The 24,359-nt window shown below is 41.5% G+C and overlaps 3 protein-coding genes across 5 annotated transcripts in view; 1 reads left to right on the top strand and 2 right to left on the bottom strand.

Moving 5' to 3' along the window:
* Nucleotides 1–14,873, top strand: part of GEMIN5 (gem nuclear organelle associated protein 5) — an 18,666-nt gene extending 3,793 nt beyond the window's left edge. For both annotated transcript variants that reach the window (XM_075766316.1, XM_075766317.1), the window contains exons 8-28: nt 192–404; nt 1,161–1,246; nt 1,755–1,849; nt 2,508–2,644; nt 3,841–3,914; nt 4,318–4,499; nt 4,601–4,740; nt 5,175–5,346; nt 5,610–5,834; nt 6,338–6,451; nt 6,897–7,025; nt 7,621–7,716; nt 8,016–8,153; nt 8,699–8,846; nt 8,969–9,088; nt 9,924–10,134; nt 10,759–11,016; nt 11,673–11,835; nt 12,467–13,046; nt 13,492–13,588; nt 14,251–14,873. In XM_075766316.1, the coding sequence (XP_075622431.1) occupies nt 192–404; nt 1,161–1,246; nt 1,755–1,849; nt 2,508–2,644; nt 3,841–3,914; nt 4,318–4,499; nt 4,601–4,740; nt 5,175–5,346; nt 5,610–5,834; nt 6,338–6,451; nt 6,897–7,025; nt 7,621–7,716; nt 8,016–8,153; nt 8,699–8,846; nt 8,969–9,088; nt 9,924–10,134; nt 10,759–11,016; nt 11,673–11,835; nt 12,467–13,046; nt 13,492–13,588; nt 14,251–14,406 (3,534 nt within the window). In that variant the 3' untranslated portion in view covers nt 14,407–14,873. The remainder of the gene's footprint in view (nt 1–191; nt 405–1,160; nt 1,247–1,754; nt 1,850–2,507; nt 2,645–3,840; nt 3,915–4,317; nt 4,500–4,600; nt 4,741–5,174; nt 5,347–5,609; nt 5,835–6,337; nt 6,452–6,896; nt 7,026–7,620; nt 7,717–8,015; nt 8,154–8,698; nt 8,847–8,968; nt 9,089–9,923; nt 10,135–10,758; nt 11,017–11,672; nt 11,836–12,466; nt 13,047–13,491; nt 13,589–14,250) is intronic.
* Nucleotides 1–24,359, bottom strand: part of GALNT10 (polypeptide N-acetylgalactosaminyltransferase 10) — a 271,077-nt gene that overhangs the window by 19,389 nt on the left and 227,329 nt on the right. The gene's annotated exons all lie outside the window — the stretch shown is intronic.
* Nucleotides 16,142–24,349, bottom strand: CNOT8 (CCR4-NOT transcription complex subunit 8). 2 transcript variants are annotated; one of them, XM_075766325.1, is made up of 7 exons: nt 24,263–24,349; nt 22,952–23,151; nt 21,110–21,303; nt 19,493–19,654; nt 18,524–18,668; nt 17,823–17,933; nt 16,142–17,500 (listed from the first exon to the last, which is right to left on the bottom strand). In XM_075766325.1, the coding sequence occupies exons 2-7, from the start codon at nt 23,066–23,068 to the stop codon at nt 17,351–17,353; spliced, it is 879 nt and encodes a 292-aa protein (XP_075622440.1). In that variant the 5' UTR covers nt 23,069–23,151; nt 24,263–24,349; the 3' UTR covers nt 16,142–17,350. The 2 variants fall into 2 exon arrangements, with proteins under 2 accessions (XP_075622440.1, XP_075622441.1); XM_075766326.1 differs by having other exon boundaries at nt 24,109–24,290.

Genomic DNA, 24,359 nt, shown 5'->3' on the forward strand with positions numbered 1-24,359 from the left:
TGTCCAGTCCATTACAGTCTTCCAACTACTGCAGCCCTGTCTGTGACATGTAATCCTCTGGGTGCAGATCACATACTATGTCAAGCCTTGAATTTGACCCGTTGATTCTTCATCTCACTCACGCTTTGTTTTTCCTTGTCATACCGGTCACTCTACATTTAACCATTCCTTGTCCCTTAAATATTCTTCAGGTGAAGTGCTGGGACCTCTCAACTCTCGATTGTAGCTGGACCATGCCCTCGCTTGGGGGATTTGTCTATAGTCTTGCCTTCTCCCCTGTTGACACAGGCTGTCTTGCCATCGGTGTTGGAGACAGCATGATCCGGGTGTGGAATACTTTGTCCATGAACAATATTTATGATGTTAAAACCTTCTGGCAAAGCATAAAGTCCAAGGTTACAGCAGTAAGTGTGCTTTTGATCCCCCCCCGTTTTTTTTCCCTTGTCTTTTTTTCCTCTTCACTCCATTTTTTTCTTTCAAGAATATTTTTCTTTATTTCACTCTGAAGAAGGTTTTTCCCAACTAAAAATCTATAAAGCCAAGTAGTTCCTTTTGTACTTGATTTTTTGGTATACAGTACATTTTAGAATCCGGTGACAAATTTTTAGACCTTTTTGCAACCCTAGATGCTTGCAGTACATATAGTGAAAATCAGCTGAAGTTCAGCTGGCTGTTACAGTACTTTTTCACTTTTATCCTCCTTCGTGATCCTTCCTTGCTTCATGCATGGTTGCCTCTGCTCAGCTAGGAAGTTTGATATGCACAAAAACCAACATGGATGTCGTCAGTTTGGGTTTAACCAGCAGTTAACCAGAGGCTACTGCTGATAAAATTGCTGTCAGCAGTAAACATGGTAGCTATTCTTGTTCACACCAAAAGTTTCTTACTACCCTACCATATTCTGCATTTCTATTTTGTAATGTAGATGTCCAATAGCATGTTAATGATTTTTGTCCCTTTCATCTTATCCCGCTATCGCTGGTGGGGGAGAGCCTTTAATACTCACAGTGGCATGATCAAATCAAGTGGCTGTAGTTGGAAGGGTGGGCATAAGGGATGGTGCTTGCTCCTCAGTTTCAATGTTTTCCTTTTGTTCATGATTTAGAAATAAAGTGTCTGTAGCTGGTGTCATTATGGATCTCTTTCTATTTTGCTTACAGTTATCCTGGCATCCAACTAAGGAAGGCTGCTTGGCTTTTGGAACAGATGATGGAAAAGTTGGCATATTTGACACCTTCTCCAGCAGGTGAGAAAGTAGCTTTGAAATTCATTAGTGTCAGATCCTGCTGGTATGTGACCAGGCACAGGTGGTGTGGTCTTTCCTGATGTATATCTGTACTGTTAGACAAGAGTAGAATTAAATTAAAATAGTCAAACAGTTGGATTTTTCGGTGCATCTTTTCATGTCTCCATTATATCTGGTAGCTTCTAAGGTAAACTTGACTGAAGGTAAACTTAAAATTGCATAACCAGAGATCAAACTCTGGGAGGACATCAGTCAAGGAAAACTTTAGTCAGAAAGACATTTTCAGAGAATGAAGAGCAACATGCAGGTGAAGGTCATCAGGACAGTTTTGTTAGAATTTTAGTAGTGTCCTACAGGAGATGTTAAAGAAGGTTTGGTTGAGCCATGGCTTTAGTGTGTTAAAGCACCTGGTGTCTGTTTTCACCACTGGAAATATGTTCCTTTGATTTTATTTTTTTTTATTTCCCTTTGCTGTAATCTGACTGCCCCTGCTTATCTTCCTGCCCAGTGCTAAGAATAAGCCACCTCAGATCTCCAGTACTTACCACAAGAAGACTGTATACACATTAGCCTGGGGGCCTCCAACTCCTCCTCTATCTTCTGGTGAGTTTTCCAGTGCCTTGTGACAAAGTAGAACATCCATGCAGAGTGCACAGATGCCATCAAGTTGGTATGCCTTCCGTCCTTAGGAAAAGGAGCCCTGTTTGCTTGGTAGCAATCCTTTCCTTTCTAGCAGCTAAGAAGGCATTCTGCTTGAGGAATTAATAGTTTTGCAAGGAAGCAAAACAATCTTTTACGGTTTTTGAATTCTGGTAGCTTCAGGAAATAGGTGGGAGTGGCGTACCACACCTCGGTGCTTACTTCAGGGTATTACAGACCACTAACTGCCTGCACGGGCTTCCTGCAGGAACTGCATTGCATCGAGTGTAGGTTCCTTAGCTCCAGAAGTACGTTTCTACCATTTGAACTAAACAGAACAACTCCATTAGCTCTTCTTGCACAACTTGAATTTTTTTTAAGGACCAAACTTTAAAGGGAATTTTAATGCTTGCAGTGATTGTGCTGTGGAGAGATCTATTGGTAGAAATGAGCAGTCCTTTCAGAGGATTGTACTGTGAGAATTCCGTGTTGCCAGATCACAGACAATTGAAACGTGTATATAGCCTTTTAAAATAATGTTTTGATTTATAGTGGGAGTGATTACTTCTGGGAAGACTGATGAAGAACATGGAATATTTAGCTTTTTTTCTCTGTTGGATAGGAGGAGAAGGTGAACAGCCCTCTGTAACTTTATACAGTTGTGCTGGAGAAGGTATTGTTTTTCAACACAACCCCTGGAAGCTTAATGGAGAGGCAAATGACATCAACAAAGTCATCCGAGACACTAATTCAATCAAAGTGAGTATGATTTTGAGGGTTTTTTATGGATTCGTGGTAACCATGTCATAGTTTCTGTGGCCTTGTAGTTTTAGGTTTCTGATTTTGCCTTCATGATGTATCTGTAGCAGATAAAAAATTTGAAACCCGGGGTCTCCACAAATGAACTTCAGAGACACTTATTGACTCAAACTATTTAAACAGTTTGCATTTGCCTCTGAAAAAGGGTCTTTTTTTTTTCCCCCCCAATGTCAACATGGCACATCTGTTCCTGGCATCAGTTGCTTAATTTTCTACTGTGTAATTTACTTAACCAGAAAAATTGAATTGCAGTATAGAACATGGTTTTAAAGCTGTGTGTGGCTGTTTAAAATAATTAGTTCATACAGAGCTTTCCTGTTTCAAAGCACTTAAAGTAATACCCTGAATAATGTCCTAGCTCAGATCACATGGCGGGCATGCATGAGTTAACTTCCTCAACTTCTCTAGTTCTCATTTCAAACGTTAACTTTTTCTTTTTTACATAAATTTTGCAGTAAAAGCAGTCAGGATTTTGCAGGAGTCTGTTTCCATTTACACTGCAGCTAATGCAGAGTGCTTGGACATAACTGACTAACATCTTCTTAAGTATGGTCAGTCATTTCTTAGTTGAAAGTACAAAATCAGTGAAGTGGGTTAGATCTTCATTTGCTTTAAGTCAGCATAAGTCAACTGAAATCAATCAAACTATATTGATTTATATCAGCTGGGTTTTGGTTTCTTCCTTGAGTAGAAGATTCACTGGGGGTTAAGAGACTAATGTTACAGGCAATGACACAATCATTTTTAGGCATCTAAACTGTAAATTGTAAGTAGCTTTCATCTGAATTAGAAGTAATTACAAGTAAACTTTGATTTCTTTTGAAATATGACAGAATTTGCTTCCAATGTCCGGGGCTTTCTAAGGAGCATAAGGAGATCAAGCATCAAGGTCCTACTGGAATCCAGACAAAATTCCTTTGAGACATTTCACTGAACTGACAAAAATAATCACTGGTTCTTGCATCAGTTCTTTCAGTCTCAATTGCTCAAGCTTACATGACTGCTAAAAAAGCAAGGGACCATTCTGTGACTTTCATTTTGCAGACTAATTGCAGCTGTGTCCAGTTGTCTCGCTCTGTTGAATGTACGCGAGAGATTTAAGAGTTTTTGGCAATAGTTGTGTCTTCTTTCTACAGCACAAACTGCCTGCGCGTACAGAGGTCAGCTGGAAACCAGATGGCAAACTCCTGGCTCTTGGCAATGAAGATGGGTATGTTTCACTTGTAGGATAAGGTGGTATATGTGCTGATCTTGACTAGAATCACCGTAGTGAAGCAAAAGTACTTTATGTTGCCCTGGTTTGTCTCTGTTCTTTTACTGCCAACATATTTGAATTGTGGTAATATAGCATTCCTTGCTGTTATTTGGCTTAGCTGCTCTTGGCATGGAGGATCCACATCATCATGTTAAATTATTTTTCAAGGATCCAGTCATGGTTGAAATGCACTTTTGCTGATTTACTAAATAAGGATTTGAGTTGAATCCAGAAAAGAAAAACTCATTTAGTTACTCTATTTCATGATCTGTAATTCTGCTCATGCAGGATAACAAAAAAAAAAAATCCCATTTTCACTGCCTACTGGAATTCTTACACTGTTGTTCTTACCTTTCAGGTCAATTGAAATATTTCAGGCACCAAACTTGAAGTTGCTCTGCACTATCCAGCAGCATCATAAACTGATTAACGCTATCCGTTGGCATCATGAGCATGGGAGCCAGCCAGAGCTGAGTTACTTGATAGCTTCAGGCTCAATCAACGCCACTATTTATGTGCACAGTCTGAAGAGTGTTGTAGGTAAAAGTTTGCAGATTGTATTTGAATTCTTGGCATCTTGTTTTGGTTTACTCCTGGTTTGTTTTGCTGGCCATACTCAACCCTTTTCTGTTTTCTTTCAGAAAGCACTTCAGAAAGTCCTTTGACAATAACAGAGCCTTTTCGAACTCTGGCTGGGCACACAGCTAAAATCACAAGTCTTTCTTGGAGTCCCCACCATGAGGGAAGATTGGTATCTGCTTGCTATGATGGCACTGCACAGGTAGTGTTCCATAGCCACTCAGAAATGTATTTCTTTTAGTTTCAAATCATCCATTCTACAGTGTTTTAGAAGCAAGCTGACTAAACAGCAAAGCTTCTTTTGTGAGACAAACTACTGAATTACTGCAAATTTACCCTTGGTAACGATTTCCTGGTTTTGTTTTTCCCACTTGCAATTGATTTGTAAGTCCAGTCATTATCGTTTGCATATTTTTTGCACTTTTGGATCCTTAAAAAAGAGAGATACTATGCAAATGTATGGATGCAAACAAAGGAAGCCTTGATTTTTCCCTGTTTGCATGTTGGTATTTGAAATACCTGTGCAAACACCCTAAAAGAGAAGCTCTTACAAGTGCAAATCACTGAAGAGAAAATGCAGAGTATTAGGGGAAGATGAGACTTTCTGAGTAATTGGATTTCTTTCTTGTTTATAAGGTATGGGATGTTATGAAGGAAGAGCCACTCTGCAACTACCGAGGGCACCAGGGCCGGCTACTGAGTGTCCAGTGGTCACCAGTGGATTCAGATTCTGTTTATACAGGAGCAGATGATTTTTCTGTTCACAAATGGCACATCTCAAAGCAGGAGCATACACGGCCTCCTCAGGGTAAGTATGTTCAAACAGAAGATCCTTTCCTGAAGGTGATGTTGGAGCTGGGAAATAGAAGGTTGCCAGGTTGAAATGGTGTGATAAGGTCTTGTGCTGAATTCCAAATCTGCCTGCTACCTCTTCAGAAATGAACTGTGTCTAGGTTTAAATTGAGCTGTGTCCTTATTTGGAAACTATATGTTGGTCTTGAGAAACAGACAGCTAACATACTAAAAATCTCTACAGATAATATCAGGGTAACTTTTTGCAACCTTTTACAGGCAAAAAGAGTATAGAATTAGAGAAAAAAAGAAGTATGCAACCAAAAGTCAAAAGCAAGAAGAAAAAGCCTATAGGAAAGAGTCCAGCCAAGCAGGATCTAAGTGATGCCATGAATGGAGATGACAGCATGAAGGAAATGTTGCTAGAGGAAAATGGAGTGTCATACCACGAAGGAGAGAAAGACGCTCAGGAGGCAGAGTTGCCTGATAAAGTCTCCATGACTGGTAATAATCAAATCAAATAATCTTAGTTCAACAGTTCCCAGACTGTTAAGCCCTCAGAGCATCACCAGGTTTAATATTGTCATGCAGATTTTCTCCTAATACAATGTTATTGAAATAGTCCACTTGAAGAAAATACAGTTCTGGAATGTCTTTCATAATTTTCTAAACTAGTTTGGGACTAATTGTCCATAAATGAGAAGATTGTGGCCTAATGAACAAAGTTACTGTGTTTGACTTGAATCGATGTCATTTTTTATGACTGTTGCCATCTGGTGATAAATCTTACAATACTGGTGGACCTTCGTTAGTGGCTGTTGGCATCTTATTTAGCTTTCTGACAGTTTTCTTAATATTTCCTTTCCCTAAAAGCTGTTAAGTTCTATGGCAAAGCAAAGTTTGGTGTTTGTGTATTTCAAAATCAGTGTCATAGAATGTGAATGTCAGGTATTTTGCTATAGGCTTTTCATGTAATATTTTTCCTTTGTTATCACTTAACTCCACAGTGTCCAAGGATACATCTTCATCCGCATGTGATTATTCTTCATTCAACTTGCCAAAGCCTTTTGTGACCCAGAAAGCCACTCCTGTGAAAAAGGATCCACCTAAAGAGAAACCAGGTTAGTATGGTTCAGGGATTTTTAACAGTCCTGCATCAAGGCAGAGTTCCTCATTCTAGTATTCTGTTTGGCTGCAGCTTCCCTTCCTAATGTGACACCAAATAAATGCTGGAGAAAGAAGAGCATGCTTTTAAAACCTTAAATCTTTTAAGTTGCTTCTTTTATTTGCCCTGCTTATCAGGTCAATTGAGTGGTTGTTTAATGTGGGTTTAGATACTGCCTTTTAGTTGCTAGTCTCATTCCAAGCAAGATGGGCAGAAAAATAGGCAAAGTGATCAGTATTCAAAAATCAGAGTTGTCACAATAGAGATGCCTGTGGCACTTGAGCATCTGGGTTTTGTTGTCCTGCGTGAGGAAGAAGGGCGTTTGGAATACATCGGAGTGTTCTGCTGTAGGAGACTCTTGTAACTGTGCAGCAGCAACTAAAATGTGCCTGATTTTTCAGCTTCTGATGCCTCTCTGAAGAAGAGGAAGCCTCGTTCTATTCTACCCTTCAGCACATTCATGGATCACAGATCAAAAGATGAATTGCATCAGGATTGCTTGAGGCTGGCTACATGTCTGAAAACCAAAGGTACCAGTCTAAAACTAAAATACTTACAGAGCAGGTTCTCCAAAGTATTCAAAGCGTGTGTCCGAGGACTTGAGTGTGACCACTAGGCATTATTTTCTTAAAATCCTTACCTTTATCAAAGTGTGTGACTAGTTGTGGTCTCTTATCTAACTTCTCTTGCAGTGTTTCAGCACTCTGTAGCCACTCCAGACAAGTTTTGAGTAGGATCCTGCGTTGTGGAGATAGAGTAGAATTGTCTGCATACGTGCAAAGTGTTTTTCACCTTCAGAAGTATAATATGGGCAGGAGAAAATAAGCCATGAGGGAGATGTTTGTATTCTCACAGAATACGTCCTTAGAGCACGCAAAGGAACGTGCTGTGTTTGGTTTAGAATAAATGTTCTGCACAAACATGGTCCTTCCTTCTAGTCAAACTCGGATGTAAGTTCTGAGTGTTGATCTGCAAGTTGTTACATCTGCAATACAGGAAAGAAAGTAAAAAACACGAGTACTTGCCAACAGTTGAGTGTAATGCTGTGTGTGGTACAGCGACTTGGCAGGTCCCAGTTCCTGGATGTACCAAATCTTAAATACTCATTCTTTTTATCTGGCCTAGGTAATAATGATGATGTGTCCCCTGACCTCAAGGATCGCATCCACCTGGGACTGTTCACAGACAGGGCTTCTCTGCACGAGATGATTGATGTGGAAGGTAAGTGGAATAATGAATCCGCTTTGACAATATGTCCTTTGTAACTATTACATTCAAGGAGAAAACAAATTGGGAAAAATGCTCAAATTTTCTTTACTGTGGATTAAAGTGTAGGATTAAGAATGCAGGTCTGTGTGAAAAGAAGACAAGACATCTTTTTCCCAAATAGTTTTTACATCTTTCAGATGCAAACCTGCACTACCTTAAGCTTGAATAATCTCACTTTTGCCAAGTTATTTTAGTATGGTAAATAATGTTGTTGCCCTCATACTGACAGGAAGTGTGTTTGCTTCCAACAGGAAAACATCACTTGGAGAATGGGCATCCAGAGCTCTTTCAGCAGCTCATGTTGTGGAAAGGAGATATGAAGGGTGTCCTCCAGGCAGCCGCTGAGAGGGGAGAGCTGACTGACCAGCTGGTAGCAATCTCGCCCATGGGTATGTTTGTTCTTGTAACCCATAAGCAGATGGAATTAGCTGCCAAGGATAGCCTCATTCTGATTGTTCTGGGTTGGAAACTCATGATTGTTCCAGATTAGAAGGAAGTTGCTTCTTTAACTGCCTGATAACAAAAATCAAACACAAACCCCTTCCTATTTATGACAAAGACCTGGATGTTTCTACAAACACCCTTAGGTTGGAATAGCAGGAAATAGAATGGTGTGTTTGAGACTTCTTGAAGGAGCAGGCCCATCCTTCCAAGCACAAAGTTGGTTCTTTGTAATATGTAGCGGTCCTTCTGGCTTGCTGTTGCTTTAAATGTGCTTTTTAAGTTATTTTACTGGTAGTGAAGTGCTACAGTCATGTTCAAGCCCTAGCTTTGCCCTGTTTCATTGCCTCAGTGGCTCATATTAGGATGGTTAAGAAACTAATCTGGGGCAGAGAAAAGGTACATGTTGAAGAAACCAGTGATTATGTCATCCCACAGGAATTCTTCCAGGTTTAAAACTTTGCCTCCAATTGTATTGCTTTCTCTTTTGCAGCTGGATATCAGGCCTGGGTTTGGACAGTAGAAGCCTTTGCGAAGCAGCTGTGTTTTCAGGAGCAATATGTGAAGGCTGCCTCCCATCTCCTGTCCATCCATAAAGTGTATGAGGCTATCGAGCTCCTGAAAGTGAACCATTTTTACAGGTCGCTGTATATTTATGTTTAGGATTTGCTCTTGTTTTGTAGTGGGATAGATTTGACGTTTTGGTTCACTATTTGTACACAGTCAATTAACTTTTCTATCTGGTTTCTCTTACATGCATTAGGGAAGCAATTGTAATTGCTAAGGCCAGGTTGCGTCCAGAAGATCCAATTCTGAAGGATCTCTACACCAGTTGGGCAGCTTTGTTAGAGAAAGATGGTCATTATTCCATGGCTGCCAAATGGTGAGTGTTACTGCAAAGAAGACGGAATTGGTTGCGTGCCTGAAACAGAGAAGGTTCTTGGGTTTATAGCAGCTGAAATCCATTAACTGGTCTGGTCATTATTTGTCTAAGGTGCTTTCTGAGTTTGATCTCACTAGACTCCCTCTAGAAGCTCCAGAGGGCCGTTCAGAGCAGAAGGTCGAAATGCTATGCTACAGTAGAGCCATTTCACTCTATAGACATTACCAGAAGTCTTTGAAAACCAGTCTAGCAAGACTAAGATTAGGATGTATACGAAAAGACTATGTGATGTTTCCAACCTTTCCACTGGAAATGTGCTGTGCAGCAGTTCACCTTGAGTTTCTGGAGGCCTTAGCTGATACCCTAATCACTGGGTTACCTGCCTCCAACTAGAGTGGAGGAAGATATTACCAACTAATAATGCTTGAAATATTTTGGCTGGAGTAGTGTCCTTTGCTTGATGCTGATTTCAGTTCTGGCATTTTTGATGGTGTTCATGCTTGTGAAAGGATTCAGATGAAATTTAGAGACAAAGGTTATATGCATTTCTCTGGATCTGTTTATTTCTATCTGTCATCCAAGCCATGCATGGTGAGCACACCACCAGAAGTTCCAGTACAGATTATTAAGCTGTGTGACTTTCCCTTTGTAGCTTTGCATCAGATGATACTACTATCTATAGTAAACTTCAGTAAGACAAAGTGCTGAGAGCTCTGAGAACCTGTGGAAAAAACAGGTTTATCTTCATTTGTATGTTTGTGCTATTATCTTGCAATACAATTTTAAAATGGTATTTTTATACTGATCAAGCTGATTTGCTTTTATCTCTTTTCAGTTATTTAGGGGCTTCCTCACCCTATGATGCAGTTAAGGTTTTGGCAAAAAAGGGAGATGTAACATCCCTTAAAACTGCTGCTGAGCTTGCACTGATATCGGGAGAGGAGGAGTTGTCAGCCACTTTGTCTTTCAGATGTGCCCAAGACCTGCTGTTATCCAGGAACTGGGTGGGAGCTCAGGAAGTCCTTCAGCATCATAAAACTTTATTTGTGAGTCTGGTCATTTCCGTTCTGCTTTCTTTAGCGTTGTCTCTTTCCAGATTAACTTGATTAACTTGGCACTACTTCCCATATGTTAATAGATCACAGGTAGTCCTTTGAGCTGGTTTTGCCTCAAAATATTTTTCCAGAAGTTTATTGCAATGACCCTATGAGAAAGCATGTGCCTTTACAGAGGCAAAGGGCCTGTGGCAGGGAGGCACATAGGCTCAATGCTTGTTAGTTAGATGAGAGGTAGTTGAGAAAAGCGGCATTTATTTTAAGTATGTAAAACTGATTATAAGAAGAAAGAAGTGAAGTATTCGCTGTTTACATTAAAGGAACAAATGAGCTAACTCCAAGTCCATCTGCTGGAGGCTTAATCCAGAAATTTGTTTTTGTGTGGACTGAGAAGCAGAAGGCTGGTTTAGCTTGTTGTGAGGTTTCCTTCTGACTTTAGAGTCTCTATCAGCATTGTTCTTTGGTAGCTGCAGTTGTGAAACAGTCTATCACTGACAAGCTGCTACTAGCCATGATGTTCTTAAATTTGTCTGCCTGCTGTGGTCAGTAAGGGATTGTTCTTCTTCTAGCAGCAGTTCAGTGCTTTTTCTTTTTTTTTTTTTTTCCTTGTTAAAGGGACAAAGACTTGTTTTCTGCCTTAACGAACTGCTTTGCAAGTGCCTTAGTGAAAGAAATCCCTGTGACCGAAGGAGCCCCGTGCCTCCCTGTTATCACAGCTGGGAGCTGAACAGAGAGGCCTCATTTTTTGACATGGTGATACAAGTGTGGCAGAATGTATTGGGCATGGACACCACTGAACAAGCCACATGTGCGAAGGAGCAGCTGCACAGCATTGAGCATCCTCCTTCTACCAGCAACACACACCCAAAACAGGTAAATGGACTCAGATCTGTATACACACTAAGCCTTGCTAAAATGCAGCCACTTTGTGGTGGTCTGCCAGCCATTCCCAGGGAACTGATGTCTGCACCCAGCTGCAGGATGAGGTTATAGTCTGGGAGAAGTAGATGATAGGCAGCTGGGACTGCTTGCGTAGCCACCAGTTTGTTTCTTCGCAGGGTAAGAACCAACATATCGTGTCAGCGATGAGCACTGAGATCACCGACATGTACTGGCTGGGTGGGAGTGACTGGCATAGCTGAGCACTCTCAGCAGTGATTCCGGGGTTTGTGTCGAACTGTTAGGAGAGGCAGGGCTGCTCATTAAAATATCCTGGAGTTCAGAAGGTCTGTTCATAGACTGGTGCTCCTGCAGCTCTCCTCTCTGACCACAGAGTTACTGGCCTTTGGTGTGCTCCCACTTCTCATCTGTTTAGCAGGACACATGCAAGCACAGCTGCTGATTTTACAGTTATAAGTAATGTAAAAGTGCTGTATCTCCTGCATGAAGGAGCCTATGTAAATTGCATTGTCATTAGAATTGCTTTTGGTTAAGTCGCGTGCTTCTAGGCTTTTCCACAAGTCATAAGCTGTGAGTAATTCATACTGTGCAGTAAAACTATTAATCATGCTCTCTGGTGCTTCCTACAGGTGCTTTTCCATATCTCCCATGACCTGACCCTTGCAGCCTTGAGCTATCGGACTGCTACCTGGGATGAGGCAGTGAAAAGTGTTCTTGGAGCTGTGACCCGCAGTTATGATGCTGGTAATTTCACGCTGATGCAAGAGATTTGCAGTATCGTCCTTCCTGAAGGTAAGTCTCTTCTCATGTATCTCCTGGCCCTGACAGATAGGGGGATCTTCCTTGTAAGCACAGCTGTGTGTCCATTAGTATTACTGGGCATAATAATGTTTGCAAGGAGCAAGACATACCCATATATATGGAAACCTGTGGAGTTTGGTTAGTGCAGGGGCCATTGGGTGATCAAAATTCCTGACTGTGGAAAGAAGCTCAGCAGTGTTAGCTGGTGTGGGTGATGTAAGAAACTGAGCAAATTGTTCTGTAAAGGAGATGAGGACATTGGAAGACTGTGTTCAACAGTGGCAAATCGCTCCAAGCTGACCTTCCCTTTTATCTCTGCAGAGTATGCAGTGCATTCATTTTGCAGCTCTTCATCACGTGAGTGTCTTGATGTGCAGCTTAGTACCAAGGAAGTTTGCTGTAGATGATAACAACATGCAGTCTCATGCTAGCTAGCACAAAGGATTGTATTTAAAAAGATACCAAAGATGTCTACCTTTGCTTTTTTGCTTTGTGCGCCGCTCTGAGAGCATCTGAGTAAATCTCTGATTCGGGTCTCCAGGACAGCCGTTCATTTACCAGATCTGGGCTTTTTCTTTGGGAATCTGTAGAAACTATTTTTAATCCTTTTTTTCATTTTTAGGCTGTGATAACCTGAGACACAAACTGGACAACACAAATTCTCAGAGCATGGATGCTTGCAGAAGTTTAGAGGGCTTTGTGGCTTACAGGCTGCTGTATGACCTGTGGTGGAACCCACCCAAAGACTCCCTTGTCTTGCAAAAGGCTGGTTTAGATCCTGTGCTGTGTCCCAGTGAGCAGACAGCTCTTGAGAAGAGTTACATTTCAGGTCACTCCTCCCCTGAAGAAACTCCTGATCAAACTGCAGTTGAAATGCATGAAAACCCCTGCAGTACAACTGAAGTTTGTAGGTGTGAGACAGAAAGTAACTCAAGAACTAGCTCAGTCGATGACTTGGTAAACAGACAGTCAAAATTGACCGGCTGCAAAGTGCTTCTTTCAGAAGAGATTGCTGCTTTACAGAACACCCAGAGAGATATAGCTGAGGTTCAGCAGATTTTAGCAGATATGATCCACCAGCATCAGCAGCAGAGGAACAATCTCCAGGAAAATACAAATGGAAGCAGCCAGGAAAGCAACCTGCAGCAGAGTTTGGAGACTGAATCAGACAAACCGTGCTCTGACAGCAAACCAATGAATTGGTAAGTGTCAGAACATGAATGAATGGATTGCAAAGCATTGCTTTTTTTGTGTGTTTGTGCAGCACATTTCTTGTTTAGCTCAGATTGCCTCTATTCTCAAGCTTGTCACCCAGGGACATTTCAACATACAGCTCACAAGTCTTGCATTTCCCTGGGGCTGAACTATCATGTGCATAAACCTACTACAACTGAATAACTTTCCAATACGCAGGCTTTGTTGGTACAGTGATTAAACAGGGCAGCTTGAAAAGGGGAGGTAATGAAAAGGACAAGTGTGATCTAAGAGGTCTGTCTTTTTGTTGAACAATTATTTGGGACTTTGGCAAGAACAAGCTAGAGTGTGTTATACTTGTCCAACTCTCTCCTGTGCTCCCTGTACAGGAGGGAGGCTATGCAGTCATTTAAGCTAAACAGTTGCTCATACCACCTGCTCTTTCCTTGACAGTAAAGATGAAGTAAAGGAACCAATTACACTCCCTGAGCTAACGAAGCAGCTTCTAAATGCAAAGCAGAAACTAGCAGAATTTCCAGACAATTTAAAGGTAAGTTTTCAGAAGGGGCATTGTGGTTCTGAAAAGAGAGCCTTTTTATAAGGGCAGCCTCATCACAGAATCCCTTTCATACAGAAAGTAAGGAACAGTGACTTTCTTGGTGATCCTGAGGCAATTTTGAGAGAGAATTGACACATGGCATCAAGGTGATGTTTTTGTTTGAAACATAATTTTCTCCGTGCAGTGGAAAAGTGTAGGTAAAGCATGGGAGAACTCAGTGGGATATTCTGTATGAATTTCTCCTGTGCACTTTAAAAGTAATCCCTTGCTACTTACAATTACGTATGCAAAAAGTTTTGATAAACAGTGAAATCAGGAATTTAAGGATAAAACGGCCTTTATAGATTAGGAACTGTAGAAACTACATGTTTGAAAACAATGTTTCCTAGCCTGTCTCATCCCCTCTGTTCTGTAGTCTGTAATAGTCTATAATATAACTAAAGATAATCATGGTGATTGTGCAAGAGGGAGCAAACCTGGTTAAATGTGAGCTAATGCCCTAGAAGAAGAGGAAAAAATGCATCTGACTCATGACTGTCTCTTCCAAAGATGCTGTAAAGCAGTATCGTTAGAGCTAGCTGCTCTGAAGTACGTTGTATTGGAACAATTATGATTGAAAGAGTAGACATCACCTCACATTCCTTTTTTTGCAGGTCTTCCCATTCCCTGATGTGCTGGAGTGCTGCGTTGTGCTCCTTCACATGGGATCCCAGTGCCCTCCTGAACTACACAGACAGGCATTGGATCTTCTTAGGAAACACGGTAGCGCTAATATTTACAAAAAGGCTGGCAGGAGGTTCCTGACATGACATCTTGAGACCAAACCATCTCCCTCGAGCTACCTACAGCTACTTAACACGAAGACTGTTCTTTCAAGTGAAGGCTTGTTTCAATGGCCATGGTTGTTGAAGACTACTGTTTTGAATAAACCCACAAACAATCAGGTTAATATACAGACTGACTTGTGGGCATCTACTACTACTACTACAGATTGTGTTAAAAAAATTGAAAAGCAGTAGGTTGTGGCCTTGAACTGTATACAGGATTTTTGTATAGTTTGTTTGGGTTATTTGTTGGAAGTTGTGAAAGCTCTTGGAATTCACACGTAAGAGAAGCAGTTTTGAGCAGCTGTATCCGTCTTTCAGTAGAAGGGAAATAGTAGCTGCCCTCAGGAAAAACAATGGTTTCTGTAAGCAAACTGACCCTTAAGCCAGTATGGTTCTTAAAAGCAGTGTGAGTTTATTTTCTTTCCTTTAAATAAAGTCTTCTACCACTATGAATTGTTATTTAATTTGATGGATAGAAATCAGTATTAGTCAAGGGCAAATGCATGAAAAATAAGCCTGTTTGTTTGGATTTCTTTTAAATGTACTTTATCAATCAAATTCAGTAGATAAAACACGTGTGTGCTTTGACTTAGCTTTGCATGGTGAAGCTACCTGTAAAACATAACAGGGAGGACAAGATCTTTTGTATTTGTTTCCAGCATGACAAGGAAGAGATAAGGGATTTCTCCACATAAAGAAAGTCCCTGCTTTTGGCAACATCCATGATTGATTGAACAAACTGCTTTTTGCTACAGCGATGGTAAATGTGAGGTACTAGCAAGTTCTCTAGAAAAGCCGCTATTCTGGAAGTGCCAAAACCAATCCTTGACTCTATGGAGTCTTGAACATGCAACATTTTCACCAGTCTTAGAGCTTACCTAAAGGCTTTGCCTGTCTTGGTAGACAAACTCATTCTTAGAAAAGAAGAGGGCTGTATAAGCCTTAGTGAACATAGCATCTATCTTAGTAATTTCTAAAAGCAAGTTCTTTAAATGCAGCAGAAAAGTTCAAGGGGGAGGGGTGTATCACAAATTTAGAAAGTTTCTAAGTACAGTAAAGATTACTGTTTAAGAAAAAAAGTAGGAGAGATGGAATTTTTAGATCAAGAGCTGTTCTAGATGCTTTCAGCCAAAATGCAGACTTGATGCTGATAGATTCCCTGCTCCAAGCTGAGTAAAGCCTCAGAGCAATGTGGAAGAGCAGTACGTGAAAGCCAGGGGTTACACACATCTACAGAAGGATCTTTTAGTATGTTAATCTGGTAAACTGTTACCACTAACTTCAACTTGCTAGATTTTGTACAAAAGTACTTCAAAACCAGGAGGGGGAGCTAGTGCTTAACCAAACAGCCCTTCTACACTAAGCAAGAACCACTAGAGTTTAAATGGAGCAGCAGAACTTCACACAGGACAGATGAGCAAAACGGATTTGTCACCAAGTGGCTATGCTGTACTGAAAGAATACCCCACAATACTGCTAGGTGCGCTGAGAGACAAGCGGAAAGAGAATACAAATCCCCCAAAGAGGTCTTAAGCTCAGCTTTCATCAGCTACTCTACAGTAACCTCAAAAGCAGTTTTTACCACAACCTACCCCAGTAGCACATCCTAAATGGTAAAAGAAACTTGAGCAGCTTGGAGCATGTATTGCTTAAATTCAGATTCCAAAGGCTGAAATTTTGGAACTTTAGTGCTTGATGGAAAAATCCAAAACAAGGCCTGGTTTAAAAAAATTTATTTTATAAAAATTAAAAACAAGTAGTATTTACAAGCATTTTAAATACCAGCTCTAAACCTCAACTCCTAATAATGTATTGTTTCAGCTTGTTTAAAATGCAAGACAAAGTCTTAAAATTTTGTTTGCTGTGTTCAAAAGGGTTGTGGTTGGGGGTTTTTTTTTAAGAAATGTCATTACAGAGATGTTAAAAAAAATACTATAGCTCATTTTTTTTTAAAAAGTCAGAAGCCCAAGTTGTTCTTCCATCCTCTAACTACTTTTCAGATGTTTATAATGAAGAGAAGTGAAGCTGTTTTGTCTGTTGTTATGCATATAGTAAAATCAGAGTCTGGAGAAGGGGGACAGAAGAGGAACAAATATTTATCCACTTGCTGTACTTGTGTTGCAACAGGAAGAAACAAATTTGTAGGTTAAGCTGAGGAAGACTGAAGTCAAAGCATTGGTCCAATCCTCTGGCAAAAGGTCCTTGAGCAAAGGTGAGCTTTTAGGCTCTCTTAATCTATTTCCAGAACAGTTTATTAATACCCATAAAAACTAAGCTGAGGCTCAGTATGGGTCAAACTTGTACCATACAGAATTAGTAACTACGGAGAGCTGATCAAATCAGCTCCAGTAATATCCATTCCCCCTGTTAAAGCAAATCTCTGAATATTTTTAGCTGCAAGGATCATTTTTAATGTCATCCATTCCCAAACCTCTGCAGTGATCAAAGGGAGCGATTTCCACAGACTACACAAAGATAAAATACTCAAAACATGAGGTGAAGCAGTCACCCTCACAACATGCAGAAGTTTTAAAATAAGCTTTATAAAGCACAATTTGCAAATTTGTGTGCATGTCTGTGTCTGTTTTCACTGGATTTCCAGACCCTTAGCTCTACTGAATATTCTACCATTAAGTCTTCCTTGCAGATTCTGTACAGTATAAAGAGGAAAAAAAACAGAGGTATACACAGTAGGTTCTGTCTTTTGCCCTTGGTATTAAAAAGATGGCAAACCACAAATGCTGGCTTTAGGAATTCAGTCAACTCTCTTCTTGGTTTCAAATGAAGATGCAGCTCTTCAGCAAAACTGCAGGCCTTCTGCAGGCTGTATACTGTAATGCCTTTTGTTTGAGACACTATTAGGGAAAATGGCTGAGGACAGCAGCTGCCAATATGGTAACCACATTCTGCTGAGGGGTACCGCTTATCAGGGCTGCATGTTGTTGATAATGGCCAAAATGCTCATTTTCTCTTGGGCGGAGTCCACATCTTCATTTTGTTTCTGAGCCACTCCTGTGCCAAGGCCATACAGCCGCCCACAATACTTTGCATCATCAATTGTATCCTCAAAAAACAACTGCAGATTAAAAAAAAGGAAGAAACAGGTATTGTTTAATTGTGCCTCTAAATCAGAAAGCACCTGATCTTAATTAAACAGCTCATTTCAAGTCAGCCACCTCTAAGATGCAGCATGGGAATTCAAATAAGCACATGAAAGAGGAGTAAAAAAAAGAAGTCTGTGCCAATATCAACAATTCCTATTATTGACAGTTTGAAGTGTGATGGCCACAAGGCTCAAAAAAAAAAAAAACCCAAACCAAACCAAAAGCCATGTTGTACATGTTGACATTTATCGATAGGAACTGGAGAAAGCAGCAGCACAAAGAATATTGCAGTACCTCTTTCATTCTGAAGAATGCCATTCCTGTGAGAAGAGAGTCCGATCCTGCCTGGTGTTGTCGTCCAATTCGCTGCAAATCCAGCTGATCTGCCACTTCTTGAAGGCCACCCTGCAATCAGAACAGATTTTATTTTGGATGATCCATCTCTTACCAAAATTGCCATGCTTCTCCAAAACATGAAGGAAAACACTGGCTACGATGAATCAATGCAGATACTCTTGCTTTCCTGCTGCAGATACTTGAGATGACTGTGGGCAGATTCATAGGTTACAAATACTGGACCTTTCCCCTCCCCGTTCCTGAAACAAGGCTGTGATTCTGTAGATAAATTACTTTCAACCCTCTGAGCGTCTACCAGTTAATCAAGTCATGTAATAGTTCATGTAAGAAGAAATACTCCACCTTGCATAGGGAAGATAAGCATGCTGAATTATAATTAGCCTCTGAAATTACAGATACACAAACCAGAAGGTTATGGGAATGTTCCCTATATAATATACATATCAATAAGTCTAAAACTGGGGAGGCAGTATCTAATAGATACACACTTAGTCATAGGTGCTCACATGTGACTACTAGCTTTTAAACACGTTCCAGTTTTAAGACTTGATATATGCAGCAGTTCTGTCATTTGGCTAACTGTACATTTACAGTGTTACAGCCCATCCATCACCTGCTTGCTGGGGAGATACAAGTACCTTGAGGTTTTTGCAGCTCTTCATTAAGTACTTTACATCATAGATAGATGGGAAGAAAAGGTTCAAGATATGGAAAAATTCATGTTCCTCTTCTGGTAACCTGGAATCTGTCAACAACTTCACCATGTAGCCAAAGTCATAACCACTGAAAACAAACACATACAGAAACACATAAGCAGGCAACACCTATACTCGGTCAGTACCAATATCTCATTTTTCACAAGTTTTACATGCTTTAGCTTTCAAACCGTAATATTTTCTGACATTCATAAAACTCAGCTGGATCAGAGGCAGAATTCATCCTGATCATCTGTGTCAATGCAGGACTTTCGAATGCTCCCTGTGTGCCTCCACTCACCTCTTGCAGAACAGCTAAGCCGTTGGGAAGAACATACTTTTCTTCCCAACACTGCAAGTTTCTGTAGCTATGGGCAATATGGAAAAGCAGGAAACCCTGTATCTGTTGCCAGCACCTCCTCCTCCCTCAAGTTCTTTCACTTGCGATGCTATCAAGGACCACAAGCTTTGTAATCAAGCTGCTTGAAATGCTACAAGACACCTGACCTACACAGACTTCTCCCTTTATGTAGACACAAGATGGACATTGAGAACACCAACATTATAAGGAAGAAGCAAAAACCTTATTGTACAATGCATACAAGTTACTAAGTGTAAAAATCACATTTCAACTTGTTAATAACTTCTTCCACTGAGGAAAACTGTAACAGCGAAAGGATTTGCAATAAACACATACACGAAATTCAGACTGCAATAAGTGCTAGTACAAAACAAAGTGCCAAGTGTCCTTACTTAAACTTGGCCTTTATATCTTCAAGCTTATTTTGAGAGCTGCAGAGCTGCTAATTTTTCTCCTTAAAATCTGTGTCGGTCTCCATGGACAAAAGCAGCAGTATTTCACAATCAAAAAGGTTTCTCACTTGATAGCATCAGCATCCATCTCAGACCTACCTGTGGAAGGACAGCCATTTCACACTGTCACTAAGGACGACCCCAGATGTCATTAGCAACTCGGCAAAATGCAGGGTATCGATCCCTTCTTCTTCATGCTTCTGGAACTGCAGCCCAGAGCTGGCAAGGAGATCTATGGAATCCTGAGAGTACATGTCCTCCCTGAAGGAGAAAAGCAGCTTTGCATTCAAGGCGCTACCAAGTCAGGCTCATTTTAGCAAAATTCCCACATACTGTATTGCAAAAACTGGAGTGACCAGCAGGCTATCTCTGGATTCCACATTTTTCTCTCCAGAAAATTCAAATTGAATCAGTTCTTATACCACTACTGCAGCCTCCTACATCTGTAACAAGCTATTCTGCAATCGTAACTAGTTAATAATTCTGTTGCTAGTGCAAATTCCAAAGATTCCACGTCCACAGAACTGAATGATGTTTTGAAAAACGTCACTTCTGCAAGGCAAATGGAAGCATCGCAGATGAGAGCATGGAGAAAAGGGGAGTTCTCCCGAATAGGAAGACGCTAAACTGAAGCACTGACCATTGTTCTTGTCTACATTTTTCTTTTTCACTTCACAGCACATACCACCGTATCATCATCTCCTGTTCCATCGCTGGGAGTAAACAAAATTGCATCATACTTGGCTAAGGGAGGAGGACAGGGATGAGTGATGATATGCTTGGTGGAGAGCTGAGCAGGAACCTAACTTTGATACTCAGTTGTTCCATTTGAGGGTGAGGGGGGAAGAACATGACAACACTCAGAGCAAAATTCATGCCAGATATGGTAATTGAATCAAATGAAGTGATCATGTTGTGAAAACCACTTCAACACTTTTAAGAGGTCCACAAATTTATGGAAGTAAATATTGCAGCTTTGGGGTTCAAGAACTGTATGATCTGCACATACTAGCTATGAATTTTTGTAATGTTTCCAATGACAGTCCCATAAAAATACTGTTTGATTTCCAATAAATGTGCGAGTTTAGCACGTAAACTCTCTATTTCCAGGCAGCTCTAGTGGTAATTATGCTGAGTTTGTCTTTACAATTACAGGGGATGGGATAATGAATCTTGTCTCAACTGTAACAAGGACATTGCAGTATGGAGGAGACAAGAACAACTGCCACGCTTGATTTAACAAGATTCATTCTCCTGAACACGGGTGACGATTATGCCAGCTTTTTTTTTTTAGATCCCAGTTTACGTTTTAGCACAGATCTGGTACAGAGGTACTTTCCTTTTTGCTGAAAATAGCACATCCTTTTTTTTTTTAGAAGAGAGAGATTTTTTGACATATATAAAAAACGTATAAAGTTTAAGACTATAACATTGTTGCAGAAAAAAGTTTAAGGTACATACAATTATTGGGGATAGGCTATTTATCAAAGGAAAAGGGTATAGAGAATAGGATTTTAGCATGGCTTGGACTTCCAGAAATACTGCTAACTCCTGTCATGCCCAAACAGGTTCCCACATAATCTGTGTTAGAAACTGAATTTTTATTGCTCAGAACCAGCCAGTGATGATGAACTTACGGACACCTGCATTTGCTAAAGGAAAGCAGCGCTTCGGCAGAATAGAGTAGGTGATTATTCCCTAGCTCAAGAGACTCACGTAAGGTTGAATTTGAAGTTAAACTGCCAGGTGTTGGTGCCGGAAGGATATTCTCCTTTCTCATTTGTGAAAGTCAGGCCCAACTGGATAATTTTCAGAAGGTCAACGTTACACCGAAGGAGCTGATATTGATAGTCTATGGAACTGCGGAATTCACCAATTGGCCTTACAACAACTCCAGGAAACTCTGTGTCCTAGGAGAGAAGGGGGGAAAAAAAAGTTATTTCACCACTTACTTTATTAGGAATCATTGTCACTCTATTAGGAGTCTATTCACTTCCACACCTGCAGGTCTCAGCACTGCATTGTGTGAATTCTTCTGTAAAAATGATTTATTTTTTTTCTCCTTTTCCATATTCATACAGATTTTAAACTGCTACAAATCAGACACCAGAAGAACCCTCCGTAATTTGTTAACTATTGCATTCATTCGTTACAGATATCCTTTCTTGCAGTTTTGTTTTATTCCAAAACAAAAATGTTATAACGTCATCCAATATGCACTATTGTATAATCTAAACATCTCTCTCCCACAAAGGACTCTCATTTTTCCTAAATCTACTAAAATGGATGTTTATTTATGTAGCGTTCTTTCATGTTCTAAATAAAAGTTAAATTTAGCACTCTGACCATCTTCATTCAATAGTCCAGATAGCGTTTTCACTGGTTTTGAGGAATAGCCAATGCCTACATGAACAAAAACTACTGCCAATCAACACAGATCTTAACAACAGAGCAACCATCTATTAATTAGATGAAAAACATTTTACTTGGCCAGTGATTGCGTGCTGTCTTTGCTGAAACCCAAACTTCCATACTGTTTCTACTTTACTTCCATACTATTTTTACTTTCAGACTATGTCACATAACTTCTACTGATTAGAGTGTATGCAAAAACTTTCATGAAGAACCCAGCGCTATGTACCTGACAAAATTTCTCCCTTGCCCAAGATTTTTTTGTGTCCGTCCTTACAGCACAACCACTAAAACAGGTCATAAGCACACCTTCAACGAGAACAAATAGAAGCAAGAAAGCTCATTTCCCACTGACATATGATAACAAAAAAACTCCTATTCACTTACACAACTGCATTCTACACTGACATACTACACACTCTGCAGGGGTGTGTGTTTTTATGCCACGCTTTTGTTAAGGACTTTTCGTATCTTGAAGTTTAGTGTTCCTAAGCAAAGTTTGCATAACTTACAGTATCGTAACTAAACCCAGTTATTTATGTAACTTACTGGCTCCTGCCAAGCAGATACAGACTTCTAAAAGCAGGAAGAGATTCCTCCCACCTGCGGGGGATTCTTGTTGTCTTAAACAAAGCTTTCTGAACACACTGTCATATCTACAGCCAAAATATTTTTCTTCCGTAAGAATCAACATCTGACCCAAAAAGGAGGCAGCCCAGCTGACTAGCCATCACTTGCAGGTCTTTTGTCCCACAACACCACAGCATCTTCCATAACCAAACAGAGAAAGACGTTCAAAGGACAAATACACTGGTGAAAATCTGAAGATTTAAACCCCGTTGTACATCCAACCTGTTTCATTTGCTGTTGCATAAACTAATACATGCTGAATAGGTAAATATGAAATGAATTCAGGTTTTTAAGGTGGTGTCTCTTCCTCATCTTTCATCCAATGCATATTCAACACTACTTGTATTAAATTCTGGAAAGCTTCTACTGAACTGCTTCCTAATTTTTCACCACTTAACTTCTAGCTCAGTTTGAATTGGGATAGGGGAAAATAATTTCTTGCTCAAGAATCAACTTATTCTCCTTCCCCCAAAACCCCCTCGACTAAGGCAGGTAGGTCAAGTATGAAACATTTACCATTGCAATGTAGCTGTAACTTAGAACAATCTCTCGAATTTTCCTCATCTCTTCTTCCAGATTGTTCGCCCATACTTCACAGATGACCTGGCTGTTCTCTGCAAGGGCTGCTGGCATCTTGCAGGGACCAGAGTAAAGACAGCTGATGCTGAATTCAGGTGACAGAGTAGAATTGCAAGCCGTGTGATCTTATCGGTGTGCTGTGTTAAACAGATAAATAAATAATGCCTTATGTGAAGAAAGATCTACATATAAGAATGAATGCTCTGGCAGAGTCAGTCACACTTTCACGTTCAGATTCAACTAGCCCATTTGAAGTTTACGCCAAGTTTTTTCTTGCTTTTATCACCTCCTATAAACGTGCTGAATGAGAAGAAAACCTAGAGCATCTGTTCAGGTGACACGAGTGGATGCACAATTAACAGTCCAGTTATTTACGAAAAGAGTCATTCTCCTTGTCTTTCTTCTTGTCCTGGCACAAGCTCTGTAACCTTGAGCATAAGATGTACACACAAGGAATCCTCACGTTTAGCACTGCTCAGCTATTGTGACAGCTTTTAAAAACACAGAACGCTTTACAGGCTACATTTATAGGCACCAGCTTCTCTAATGTAATTCAGGAAACACCGAAGTAAGTTATTTCAGCCCGCGCTAACGGCAGTTCCAGCAGCGCTACGCCGAGGATAAATCACCCGTTGTTTACCGTTTCCTGCAAGAACGCCGGCAAAGCGAGCCCAGACTCCTGCAAGCAGCGCTCAAGCGCTCCAGCCAACGGCCGGGCCCCGCGCGCCCAGGTACCGGGAGGGCCTTAACCCAACCGCCACAGCTCAGCCGGCCCCGGGGGGGTTCCCCCCTCCTCAGCCCGCCGACAAAGGCCCCGCGGCCTCCGAGCCGGGGCCCGCCCTGAGGCACAACCCCCCCCCCCCTCCCGCCCCCCGCAGCCTGTCCCGCCGCCGTCAGCCCCGCGCAGGGCCGGGGCCGCCCAGACGCCCGGTCGGGAAGCCGGGAGGGCCGCGCCGCTCCCCTCCTCCTCCTCCTCCTCCTCCTCCTCCTCCTCCTCCTCCTCCTCCTCCACCCCCCCCCCCCGCCGCGCCGTCCCCTCAGCCGCGGGGAGGGGGTGGGGTCCCGCACAGCGCCCGGGGCCGCCCCGCCCGCACCTGCTCGCGCGCCGCCAGGCCCCGCCGCTCGCGCTCCGGGAGCCGGGCCCCGCCGCGCCGCCTGCAGCGGGCCGCTCGGCCGCTTTAGCCCTCACTCCCCCCCGCCGCTCGTCTGCTCCGGAGCTCCCCATCGCCTTCCCTGCCCCCACGCTACCTGCCCGGAAGCCGGGGCCGGGCCGTTCGCCTCCGCGCAGGCGCGATGCGGCCTCCGGGCGGGGCGGGACTTCCGGGTTGCCGCTTTTACTCTCGCG

The sequence above is a fragment of the Balearica regulorum genome, chromosome 14, assembly GCF_011004875.1.
Source record: "Balearica regulorum gibbericeps isolate bBalReg1 chromosome 14, bBalReg1.pri, whole genome shotgun sequence".
NCBI classification, from domain to species: Eukaryota; Metazoa; Chordata; class Aves; order Gruiformes; family Gruidae; genus Balearica; species Balearica regulorum.